The sequence below is a fragment of the Balaenoptera acutorostrata genome, chromosome 10, assembly GCF_949987535.1.
Source record: "Balaenoptera acutorostrata chromosome 10, mBalAcu1.1, whole genome shotgun sequence".
Lineage (NCBI taxonomy): Eukaryota > Metazoa > Chordata > Mammalia > Artiodactyla > Balaenopteridae > Balaenoptera > Balaenoptera acutorostrata.
In genome coordinates, this window is record NC_080073.1 from 24,143,227 (window position 1) to 24,156,899 (window position 13,673).

The 13,673-nt window shown below is 37.9% G+C and overlaps 1 protein-coding gene across 2 annotated transcripts in view; it reads right to left on the reverse strand.

Moving 5' to 3' along the window:
* The window catches only part of SLC25A26 (solute carrier family 25 member 26), a 142,218-nt gene that overhangs the window by 27,565 nt on the left and 100,980 nt on the right, over positions 1-13,673 (reverse strand). For both annotated transcript variants that reach the window (XM_007192415.1, XM_007192414.1), the window contains one exon: positions 2,858-2,902. In XM_007192415.1, coding sequence (XP_007192477.1) covers positions 2,858-2,902 — 45 coding nt within the window. The remainder of the gene's footprint in view (positions 1-2,857; positions 2,903-13,673) is intronic.

The following is a 13,673-nucleotide window of genomic DNA, read 5'->3' on the forward strand; positions in this document are numbered from 1 at the left end:
ACATGGATGCAGAGCAGCTGGAACTCTCACACATTGCTGGAAAATGGGACAGCCACTTTGGAAAACACTGTGACAGTTTCTTGCAAATTAAACTTCTATTTTCCCTATGACCCAGCAATCCCATTCCTAGGTACTTACCCAAGAGAAACAAAAATATATGTCCAGGGCTTCCCTGGTGGCGCAGTGGTTGAGAATCTGCCTGCCAATGCAGGGGACACGGGTTCGAGCCCTGGTCTGGGAAGATCCCACATGCCGCGGGGCAACTAGGCCCGTGAGCCACAACTACTGAGCCCGCGCGTCTGGAGCCTGTGCTCCGCAACAAGAGAGGCCGCGATAGTGAGAGGCCCGCGCACCGCGATGAAGAGTGGCCCCCGCTTGCCACAACTAGAGAAAGCCCTTGCACAGAAACGAAGACCCAACACAGCCATAAATAAATAAATAAATACTTAAAAAAATATATATATATATATGTCCATACGAATACCCATATGCAAATATTTGTAGCAGCTTCATCCATAATCATCAACTCGAACGTGTATCAACTATTAACTGGCTAAACAGATTACAGTACGCGTACACAATGAAATGCTACGCAGCACCAAAAAGGAGCAAACTACTGGTACGGGATAAAACAGGAATGAATCTCTTCTTTCATATTAAATGAAAGAAGCCAGGCACAAAATACTACATAGTGTGTGATTATATTTATATGATATTCTGGAAAAGGGTGATGATATTACATTTTGTTTAGGGTGGTAGTCATATTTGTCAAAACCTGTAAAAATGTACACTTAAAAGGAGTTTTCCTGTATGACGATTATTCCTCAATAAATCCGACAAAAAAAAATATATATATATGGCATCTTAACATTGGCTCAAAGGAAAGTATTAAAGCTCAACATCGTTATCTATGATTACTCTGAAAAATTCTAGACATACATACATTCAATCATTCATTTATTTATTTATGGCTGCACTGGGTCTTCATTGCTGTGTGTGGGCTTTCTCTAGTTGCGGTGAGCAGGCGCTACTCTTCGTTGTGGTGCGAGGGCTTCTCATTGCAGTGGCTTCTCTTGTTGCAGAGCATGGGCTCAAGGCGTGTGGGCTTCAGTAGTTGGGGCTCACAGGCTCCAGAGCGCAGGCTCAGTAGTTGTGGCGCACGGGCTTAGGTGCTCCACGGCATGTGGGATCTTCCCGGACCAAGGCTCGAACCCACGTCCCCTGCACTGGCAGGCGGATTCTTAACCACTGTGCCACCAGGGAAGCCTAGACATTTCTTAACTAGCTAGCATACTGCAAATGTCCTGAATACTGCAAAGAAACAAATCCCATGCTTTTTCCCTCTTTGGGCCTCAAAACATTCCTGTGCAGAAACTGGGCCTAAGTATGTTAGACACAGTGCAGAAGCCACATGAATGCTGTTTATTGAGACACTAATAAAGTGAGTCTTGTTTGCTGGACAGCTGTTGCTTCATTGTCTTTTGTCATACACAAAAATAGAGAGGTGTTATGCTTATGGAATGTGACCTTCTCATTGGATAGCTGTTACATCACGCCCAGAAACCCTGCCAGAGAAATCCAATTTCACCGTGTGCCACGTGGAAAACAGTAAAAACAAAAACAAACAAAACGACCATGAAAGATCCCAAAACCTGCATTAAATGAACTGTACTACTCCTTAAAATCAGATCATTTATAAGAAGTATTTCTCAATACTTAATATTGCTGAGTTTATTTTTATGAATGTTTGTCCTCATTTTATTATCCTTAGTATGTAACTTCAAAAGAATATTTTTTGAGTCCAAATAACTGTTATTCTTCCAAAGACATTTTCTTTGAGCACGCCATGATTACTAATGCTATACAATGATGAGAGTAATTCCTTTATTTTTTGTATTATCAAATGCCTACCGGGGTACTTTGCCATTTTACAGTTTGGTCATTTATAAACCATTTTCATTTGAACAATGGTTTTCAGATTCTTTTGCTCATTATCCACAGTGAGAAATACTTTCACATTGCAACCTAGTACACAGATGCATGTATATATGTACACGCAACACTGAAGTTTGACAAAGCAAGACTTAACCTTACCTCATAAGATGCTATTATTTTCCCTTTTGTTGTTGTCTTTAAAATGCTGGCAAACACTTACATAATTCATACCGTGACCCGCAATTTCTGAAATCATTGCACCAGGAGATGAAAAACAAACACAATGTCTCTGCGTGTTTTGAACAAAGGCTTTCAAATTTTCATTTAATTGTTTGTTTTTAAACATATGAGTGACCTTCCCCAAGGCTGACTCACAACTCCCCACACTCTGCTCCTTCTCACTGAGGGTTCCTAGGCCTGGTGAGCAGGAAAGACAGAAGGGACCTTCAGAAACCAAGCCCCCTGCTGCTCCCCACTCCCACCCACCATCAGATGTGGGCGGGAAGGTCTTGGCCTTCGAGGCCTACAAATATTCAGAGCCTTGCTTTCCTTCCTTTTCCATTTACCCTCATTGTTATTCCTTAACCTCCACACACACACACACACACACAGCGAAGTGAAATAAAATTCAAGTGGGTGGAAAAAGAGTTACAATACAGAGGAAAGTAAAGTTTTTCTGAAACATCTCAGGATTTCAGTTACGCCTGCTCTGCTTATTTCCCAGACCACAGACACCTAAACAAGTTTAAAACACTGAACTGGCATGTAAATCCCACTCACAAAATATTTCCAACTCCTAATAATTTTGAGTTTTTAAACCGCTACTCAATATTATATTCTACTATTCCACACCAAAACTACTGGGTATTAATGATCATAAGATAATTAGAGAGAAATTTTAGATGAAGATTGGAAAACTTACTTTTAAGGACTCCCACAGGGGAAACTGGACCAATGAGAAAGGAATCTGAAGAGAAAAAAAAAAAAAAAATCAAACAAATTAGGCAGGAAAGATCAGTTTGCTTAGCATGACTATATGAACCTATAATTATTACTTAGAAACATTATTTCATTTTAACTTTATGTACATAATAAAGCTACCATTAAACAAATTTATAAGTACAGGATGCATAGTTTTTAGAAAAAGAGTTAAACGGTAACTGCCTGTAAAATCTACTAATTTTTTGAGGCCAAGTGACATAAAATGATGCCCTCTTGAAACTGAAAGAGAAGCACAATATGAAGAGTGTCTGGCTACTTAAAGAAATGAGAAAATAAGTATTTTCCATCACAGGTAATGAAGACTTTAAAGATGTGACATTTTTCTGCTTAAGAGTTTGAGCTGTCTACTCAGCGGGCCACGTGCCAGGGTTGAAAAGAGAAGCAGGGAGGGGGAGAGAGAGTGGAGGAGGGGGGAGCCCGGAGGGAGGAGGGCAGCACAGGAAGGGGGTAGTGGAGGAAAGGAGAGGGAGAGAGGGGAGGGAGAGGACTGAGGAAGGACAGAGGGGACAAGGCAGGTGGATGGGAGGAGAGAGAGAAGAGGACGCAGGCAGAGCCACTTGCAGGAGGAAGCTGAGAAGCAAGGTCTGGGGACAGAACACGGGCGTGGGGAGGAAGGAACGGCTTCTCAGTGTGGAGGAGTGAGGGCTCTCAACAGACAGGAACACAGTTGGGCCTGAAAGCCTGATTTAGTCTCAAGCTTGGGCAGGGAGAAGAGTCATCCCTAGCAGTGAAGACAGTCAGCATACTTAGACTAAGGATTTACAATTAGCTGTATAGCAATAAACTAGAATTGTTACCAAGCACTTTTCACATGCCAGGCACTGTGCCAACCAGCACTTCATAGTTTTTATTTCACTGAATCCTCACAACAACCCTGTAAGATGGGTATTATTACCATCCCCATTTTACAGATCAAGAAATGGAGGTTCAGAGATGCTGTTTAACTTGCCTAAAGCACAGTTAGGAAGTAAAAAGCCCAGACAATCTGACTACAGGGCCCTGTCTGACTACCACTCTACCTAAAAGACATCTAATTGGATTTATTTGCATATAAATTCACTGCCAGTATAACCCATTTGCTTTTAATTAAACTTTCTCAAATTCTAAAATAGAACCCCACCCTCCATATTTCTGAAAATAAAAATACCTGAACTCCGGGGACCCTACCCACTAACCTAGGTAATATCCACACGCTATCCACTGGGCCTGCATAAGGCATGATGCTGCTCAAGCAGGTCGTGGCCCCAGTATAGTTGCTCTGCATCCAGTTCAGTTGTAAGTGAAAAGTAAATGTGGACTTTGATCAATAACAATATGCATAGGGGTATGTGAGTGTGTGTATGTGTGTGTGTGTGTGTGTGTGTGTGTGTGTATGTCAGAGGCCACAATGTTGAAGGGATTAATGGGTATTTACCTTCCCATGAATTAAGAGCACTAAATTACTTCCAAAATATTTATATTTAATCAGAAATTAAGAGTCTAGCATCATCTGTCTTATTCTGCTGGAAGAAATGATGGGCCCTGGGCTTGACAGTGGTCACAGAAAGAAAAATCTGCCTTCCATTCAGGCAGGAAATGGCAGCGAGAGAGGGAAAAAAAAAAAAAAAAAAAATCAATGTCAATAAACTAGTTTAAGTTGACAAACTAAAATCTCATGGAATTTTGTCATCTTCATAAATAAGCAGCGCCCCATCCTATACATCAAAGTTCCATAATAGGAGACAAATTTAGTCGAGCTTTTTGTCACCCAAACATGAAAGCATCTGACACTGTCCATTCTGACACTAAAATGCTATATTTTCAATTAAATTATCAAAACCCAAAAGACTGTAGTTTTCGTTTCCTTTTTTGGCTGTGCTGCATGCTTGCGGGATCTTAGTTCCCCAACCAAGGATCAAACCTGGGCCCCCTGCAGTGGAAGTGATGAGTCCTAACCACTGGACCACCATTTTTAAAAATTTATAATATGTAATAAAGTACCAAAGAGGACTAACGGTTGGTGGGATTAGAGATGGCTTTAATTTTCTTCTTTGTACTCTCTCCTCCCAAATGTAAATATGTCACATTTTAACAAGAATGTAAATATTTCACTTTTTTTTTTTAACATCTTTATTGGAGTATAATTGCTTTACATTGCTGTGTTAGTTTCTGCTGTATAACAAAGTGAATCAGCTATACGTATACGTATATCCTCATATCCCCTCCCTCTTGCATCTCCCTCTCATCCTCCCTATCCCACCCCTCTAGGTGGTCACAAAGCACCAAGCTGATCTCCCTGTGCTATGCTGATCTCCCTGTGCTATGTGGCTGCTTCCCACAAGCTATCTATTTTACATTTGGTAGTGTGTATATGTCAATGCCACTCTCTCACTTCGTCCCAGCTTACCCTTCCCCCTCCCCGTGTCCTTAAGTCCATTCTCTACGTCTGCGTCTTTATTCCTGTCTTGCCCCTAGGTTCTCCAGAACAACTTTTTTTTTTAGATTCCATATATATGTGTTAGCATACGGTATTTGTTTTTCTCTTTCTGACTTACTTCACTCTGTATGACAGACTCTAGGTCCATCCACCTCACTACAAATAACTCAATTTCATTTCTTTTTATGGTTGAGTAATATTCCATTGTATATATGTGTCACATCTTCTTTATCCATTCATCGGTCAATGGACACTTAGGCTGCTTCCATGTCCTGGCTATTGTAAATAGTGCTGCAATGAACATTGTGGTACGTGACTCTTTTTGAATTATGGTTTTCTCAGGGTATGTGCCCAGTAGTGGGATTGCTGGGTCATATGGTAGTTCTATTTTTAGTTTTTTAAGGAACCTCCATACTGTTCTCCATAGTGGCTGTATCAATTTACATTCCCACCAACAGTGCAAGAGGGTTCCCTTTTCTCTACACCCTTTCCAGCATTTTTTGTTTGTAGATTTTTTGATGATGGCCATTCTGACCAGTGTGAGGTGATTATCTCACTGTAGTTTTGATTTGCATTTCTCTACTGATTAGTGGTGTTGAGCATCCTTTCATGTGTTTGTTGGCAATCTGTATATCTTCTTTGGAGAAATGTCTGTTTAGGTCTTCTGCCCATTTTTGGATTGGGTTGTTTGTTTTTTTGGTATTGAGCTGCATGAGCTGCCTGTATATTTTGGAGATTAATCCTTTGTCAGCTGCTTCATTTGCAAATATTTTCTCCCATTCTGAGGGTTGTCTTTTCGTCTTGTTTATGGTTTCCTTTGCTGTACAAAAACTTTTAAGTTTCATTAGGTCCCATTTGTTTATTTTTATTTCCATTTCTCTAGGAGGTGGGTCAAAAAGGATCTTGCTGTGATTTATGTCATAGAGTGTTCTGCCTATGTTTTCCTCTAAGAGTTTGATAGTGTCTGGCCTTACATTTAGGTCTTTAATCCATTTTGAGTTTATTTTTGTGTATGGTGTTAGGGAGTGTCCTAATTTCATTCTTTTCCATGTAGCTGTCCAGTTTTCCCAGCATCACTTACTGAAGAGGCTGTCTTTTCTCCATTGTATATTCTTGCCTCCTTTATCAAAGATAAGGTGACCATATGTGCGTGGGTTTATCTCTGGGCTTTCTATCCAGTTCCATTGATCTATATTTCTGTTTCTGTGCCAGTACCATACTGTCTTGATTACTGTAGCTTTGTAGTATAGTCTGAAGTCAGGGAGCCTGATTCCTCCAGCTCCGTTTTTCTTTCTCAGGATTGCTTTGGCTATTCGGGGTCTTTTGTGTTTCCATACAAATTGTGCAATTTTTTGTTCTAGTTCTGTGAAAAATGCCATTGGTAGTTTGATAGGGATCGCATTGAATCTGTAGATTGCTTTGAGTAGTACAGTCATTTTCACAATGTTGATTCTTCCAATCCAAGAACATGGTATATCTCTCCATCTGTTTGTATCGTCTTTCTTTCATCACTGTCTTATAGTTTTCTGCATACAGGTCTTTTGTCTCCCTAGGTAGGTTTATTCCCAGGTATTTTATTCTTTTTGTCGCAATGGTAAATGGGAGTGTTTCCTTAATTTCTCTTTCAGATTTTTCATTGTTAGCGTATAGGAATGCAAAAGATTTCTGTGCATTAATTTTGTATCCTGCTACTTTACCAAAGTCATTGATTAGCTCTAGTAGTTTTCTGGTAGCATCTTTAGGATTCTCTATGTATAGTATCATGTCACCTGCAAACAGTGACAGTTTTACTTCTTCTTTTCCGATTTGGATTCCTTTTATTTCTTTTTCTTCTCTGACTGCTGTGGCTAAAACTTCCAAAACTATGTTGAATAATAGTGGTGAGAGTGGGCAACCTTGTCTTCTTCCTGATCTTAGTGGAAATGGTTTCAGTTTTTCACCATTAAGAACAATGTTGGCTGTGGGTTTGTCATATATGACCTTCATTATGTTGAGGTAGGTTCCCTCTATGCCTACTTTCTGGAGAGTTTTTATTATAAATGGGTACTGAATTTTGTTGAAAGCTATTTCTGCATCTATTGAGATTATCATATGGTTTTTATCCTTCAATTTGTTAATATGGTGTATCACATTGATCAATTTGCATATACTGAAGAATCCTTGCATTCCTGGGATAAATCCCACTTGATCATGGTGTAATCATACCTTTTAATGTGTTGTTGGATTCTGTTTGCTAGTATTTTATTGAGGATTTTTGCATCTATGTTCATCAGCGATACTGGCCTGTAGTTTTCTTTTTTTGTGACATCTTTGTCTGGTTTTGGTATCAGGGTGATAGTGGCCTCATAGAATGAGTTTGGGAGTGTTCCTCCCTCTGCTATATTTTGGAAGAGTTTGAGAAGGATAGGTGTTAGCTCTTCTCTAAATGTTTGATAGAATTCACCTGTGAAGCCATCTAGTCCTGGGCTTATATTTCACATTTGTAAGATGAAAAAAGGTCCTATAACTTACTGTAATAAGGCCTGTAACTTATAACTTATTGTAACTTATTGAACGTTAGCCTTCTTCACTTCTTGATTAAAATAAACCATATACTGAACTGTATGTTATTGGCACTTTTTTGGTACTTAATAAATAATACCAGATTTTGAATCCTGTAGATGGGCATTTTGCCCATTTTCCTCCATTAAAAGTTATTCATTAAATTGTTCCTTCAATTTAAAGAAGTAATTTTAAAAATCACACATTTGAAATGGCCATAACTGTTCAATTGGGTATTTATTTTAAAAAGTGAGCTGACAGTAAATCCCAACTTCATTCTAAAACAAGATTAATTGACAGTCTCAGGTAATTAAATGTGCTGTAAATGCTTGAATACTTAAATGTATCTCTGGCTTCTGGTAATGAAATATCCCTCATAAGATAAACTCCTGATGTGTGAAAATGTTTCAAACATTCTTCAAGTCAAAATCTTACTGAATGCCTTGTCATTTACAATATGAAGAAATAATGAAAATGTGTTCCACTCATGTGACAGTAGTACTGCCAGCAAACATGGCTCCACGGCTAAAACAAATTCTTCTCCCAATTTCTACAGAACATGGGCCGGTCAGAAGGCAAGTTCCCTCCCCATGTCTGGTTTGGAGTTTCAAAACAGTGATGTTTCTTCAAAACGTGGAATTTTAAACGCCATACAGATGTAAGCTGTTATTCTAAAATGTTTTATAGATGAATAAAATGAATAGCTGCACTCAGAGGTCTTATATTCCAAAACACAACATACCCATTTTATTGCACCAAAAGTTACAAAAATGGCTCACTGTTGTGACCTTTTTAATGCCTCCATTTAAGATGTTTTGTTTGAATAAGGTTGTTAAGACCCAGGGCCCTAACAAGTGAGCAGCAGTAAACTCAGCTACCATCAAAGAGGCAGATGTAGAGGGGGAAAAAACCTGCTAAAATTCAACATGGATTCCACTAGTAATAAACACAGCAATAATTCCATACGAGAGTGCATGTGAGGATTCCATGTGAAGTAGAGAAAGTGAAAGCTGAGTGGTAAACAGGTGAAGGAAGTGTTTGGCATTACTAATGAAATAAAGAAGGTACAGAATTACATTATGAGCACGCTTTACCTATTACCAAGTGTTTGGACTAGATTATCCTTGAAGCCAATCAATGCTTATAATCCTATGATCTTAAAATAAATGCCTATAACCTTATAGTCCTTTAACAAATAATAATGTGAGTTATAATATAACTGAAGGGATATGAAGATATGATTTCTAAGATATCATTTAGGTCTAGAATTCTATGGCTCAATGGACAGATCAAATTAGAATACGTTTTAAAAAAATAAGACTTGATTGTAAGCTGCAAAGAACACAATGGATCCTACAAGTGACCCAAAGGGGAGTCTCCTTTCTGTTGCAAGACAGTGTCCAAATTTCTGTGCTTGATTTCGGGTTTTCCATTCTAGTGTTGCAAAGATAACAAAGCCAGTTCTCCTGTTAAATACTCTGTGCCTCTTTCCAGTCAAGCCCAGTGGTAACCAAGGACAAGTGAATTTGAAGACCTGAAAACATTTTGCCCCAAAGTGACTACCATTCTTTTAAAAAGAAAAAAAAAAAAAAGGTGAGACCCATTCAAATCTGGTCTGCTGCCATCTGACATACCAGGAAAGCATTCTAATAATAAATATATATTGATTTTTTAATTTAACAACTATAATTCACTGACATGCACTGTACATAGAGAGCAGAATGTATACCTAATAAAGGAAAGTAACCTAAAAGTAGAAAAATTTAAAGTGACTCACTCCTCAGGTTTATAAACCATACTAAAATTCCAAAAGCATCTTTCCAAAGAAAGCACTAAATGGACACAAGAGTATCACAATAAAATAGGGAAGGAGATGAGTGTGAGCAGTTTGATTCTCAAGTAAGATTAGATCTCAGAGGCAGAAGCACTGAGAGTATCAAAACTTCTACAGAGATATAGTAAGCAAAACAGGGTGGTAGTGGCATCAACACAGACATACAGACAATGGAACAGAATGAAGAGCCCAGAAATAAATCCTTGAATATATGTTCGAATGATCTCTGACAAGAGTGCAAAGACCACTCAATGGGGAAAGGACAATTTCTTCAACTAGTAGTGTTAGGAAAATGTATATTCACATACAAAGGAATCAAGTTGGACCCTTACATTACACTATATACAAAAAATTAACTCCAAATGAATCAAAGATCTAAATGTAAGACTCAAAACCATAAAAGTCTTAGAAGAGGGGAAAACCTTCATGATATTAGATTTGGCAATGATTTATTGGATATTACACCAATCCACAGGCAACAAAACTAGACAAATGGGACTACATTAAAATTCCAAACTTTGCATCAAAGGACAAAATCAACAGATTGAAAAGGCAACCTATGGAATGGTAGAAAATATTTGCAAATCATCAATCTGATAAAGAGTTAATATTCAGAATACATAAACAACTTCTACAACTCAACAGTAACAAAAAATCCTATTTTTCAAATGGGCAAAGGATTTGAATAGACATTTCTCAAAAAAAGATATACAAATAGCCAACACGCACATGAAAAGATGCCCAACATTACTAACCTTTAGGGAAATGCAAATCAAAACCAAAATGAGATATCACTCATTATGAAACTATGAAAGAAAGAGAAAGAGAGGTAAAGAGGGAGGGAAAGAGGAAAGGAAGGAAGGAAGCGAGGGAGGGAGGGAGGGAGGAAGGAAACAAGTATGGACAAGGATGTGGAGAAACTGGAACCCTGTGCTGTATTGGTGAGAATGTAAAACGGAGTAGCCACTTGGAAAAGAGTACGGCAGTTCCTCAAAAGATTAAAAATAGAATTACCATGTGATTCAGCAATTCTACTTCTGGGTATATACACTAAAGAATTGAAAGCAAGGTCTCAGAGAGAGATTTGTACATTTATTTTCATAGTAGCATTATTCAGAATAGCCAAAAGGTGGAAGCAACCCAAGTGTCCACTTATGCATGAAAGGATACACAAAATATGGGATATACATAAAACAAAATACTATTCAGCCTTAAAAAGAAGGTAATTCTGACATGTTACAGAACAGATGAACCTGGAGGACATTATGGTAAGTGAAATAAACCAGTCAGAAAAAGACAAATATTGAAGGATTCCACTTATATGAGGTATTTAGCATAGTCAAATTCATAGACACACAAAGTAGAATGGTGGTTGCTGGGGGGCGGGGGCTGGGTTAAGATGGGAAAGGGGAGTTGTTGTTTAATGATTATTACACAACTTTAAGAGTTTCAGGTTTGCAAAATGAAACGTGTTTTGAGGACAACTGCACAACAATGTAAAAACACTTAACATGGGCTTCCCTAGTGGCGCGGTGGTTAAGAATCCGCCTGCCAATGCAGGGGACATGGGTTTGAGCCCTGGTCCGGGAAGATCCCACATGCTGCGGAGCAACTAAGCCTGTGCACCACAACTACTGAGCCTGCACTTCTAGAGCCCGCGAGCCACAACTACTGAAGCCTGTGCACCTAGAGCCCATGCTCTGCAACAAGAGAAGCCACCGCAATGAGAAGCCCACGCACCGCAACGAAGAGTAGCCCCCGCTCACCGCAACTAGAGAAAGCCCGCAGGCAGCAACAAAGACCCAAAGCAGCCAAAAATAAATAGATAAATAAATAAATAAATTTATTTTAAAAAAAAAACACTTAACACAACTGAATTGTACACTTCAAAATGGTTAAAATGGTTATGTATTATGTGTATTTTATCACAATTTTTAAATTTTTAAAGAATTTTTAAAAGATATTGTTACTAAAAAGACAAGCCACAGACTAAAAGAAAATATTCACAAAACACATGTCTGAAAAAGGACTTCTATTCAGAATAAAGGACTTTCAAAACTCAATCATAAAAAGAAAAACAAATAACCCAATTTTTAAAATGCACAAAAGACTTGAACAAGCACTTCACAAAGAAAGTTACACAAATCACTAATATAAGCACAAAAAAGATATTCAACATCATTAGTCATCAGGGAAGTGTTAATTAAAACACACTGAGAAAACAATCTGGTGTTTCCCCCCAAAGTTAAACATACAACTTGGCAATTCCACTCTTAGGTATACGGCCAAAACCAGGGACTCAAACAGATACCTGTACACCAATCTTCACTGCAGCATTACTGACAATAACCAAATAACCCAAGTGTTCATCAACAAATAAATGGATAAACAAAATGTGGTCTGTCCCTACAGTGGAATACTATTCAGTCATAAAAAGGAATGAAGTTGTGATATATGTATGCTACAATATGGATGAACCCTGAAAACATCATGCTACGTGAAAAAGCCAGATACAAAAGGACAAATATTCTATGATTCCATTTACATGAAATAGCTAGAGTAGGCAAACTTAGACAAAAACTAGATTAAAAGTTACGGGGCTCAGGAAAGAGGAGAGTAGGGAGTGATTGCTTTATGAGTACAGAGTTTCTGTTTGCAATGATGAAAAAGTTGGGGAGTAGATTGTACTGATGATTGCACCACAGTGTCAATTACACTGCAGTGTATACCTAAAGTGGTTAAACTAGCAAATTTCATGTGATATCTATTTTACCACAATTTAAAAACTATTTTTTAAAAAGCACACATTGAGGTGCCATTATACAACCACTAAACTGGCTGAAATAAAAAAGACTGACAAAACCAGATAATCGTAAGGATGTGGAGCAACCACAACTCTCAGATTTTGACAATGGGAACTTAAAATGGAACAATCACTTTCAAAAGGGGTTTGCTAAGTTTTTATTTGATCCAGAAATTCCACTCCTAGGTATTTATTCAAGAGCCATGACAATATATGTCCACAGTAAGATCTGTACATGAATGTCAAAGCTGCCTTAATCACAATAGTTAATGTCCATCAACAGAAGAAAAGCTATACAAACTGTGGTATATTCATACAGTGGAACATTAGGAATAAAGTGGAAAGAACTACTGATACATGTTGTAACACTGATGATTCTCACACACATCATATCAAGTAAAAGAAGCCAGACACAAAAAGGATTTATACTACAAGACTCTATTTACAGAAAGTTCAAGGAAAAGGCAAAACTAACCTGAGTGGGCAGAGTAGCTGCGATGGGATATCAGAAAACATTCTAGGGATATGGAAATATTCACTATCATATCAGGGGTGTGGATGACATGAGCATATCCATTCTTCAAAAGTGTACATCTATGATGTGTGCATTTCAACGCAGACAAATGTTATCTACAAATACACTATGAAAAATACAGTAGTAATCACAGTGAAGAGTGGGTAGAGATATAGATGAATAAAAATGACAGAATACTGATAACTGTCAAAGCTTGGTGATGAGCACTTTGGGTTTTGTTATACTATTCGTTTACCTTGTGTATGATTTAAATTTTTCTTAAGTTAAAAAAAAAGTGTGCAAGTAAAGCACGATTATTAAAATTCATATACAGAAGCCTAGAACTAAAGGTCAAAGCGGGCTTCTTACCTCCAGTTAACCAAAGTTAAGTGACACTAATAGTTTGGGATATAGCTTCTCATTTATCTCAACATACTTAGGTTTAGTTTTGTTTTTTTCAATTAAACGTTAGTATACATACAGTTCCAAAATTTAAAATTTTCCCTAAACAATGTCTAGTGATATTTCCATGTTGATCAATATAGATCTGTCATTTCTGACCATTGCATAGTATTTTATAACATTTAACTATCCCTTGATAGTTGATGTCCAATTTCATCTCTCATAA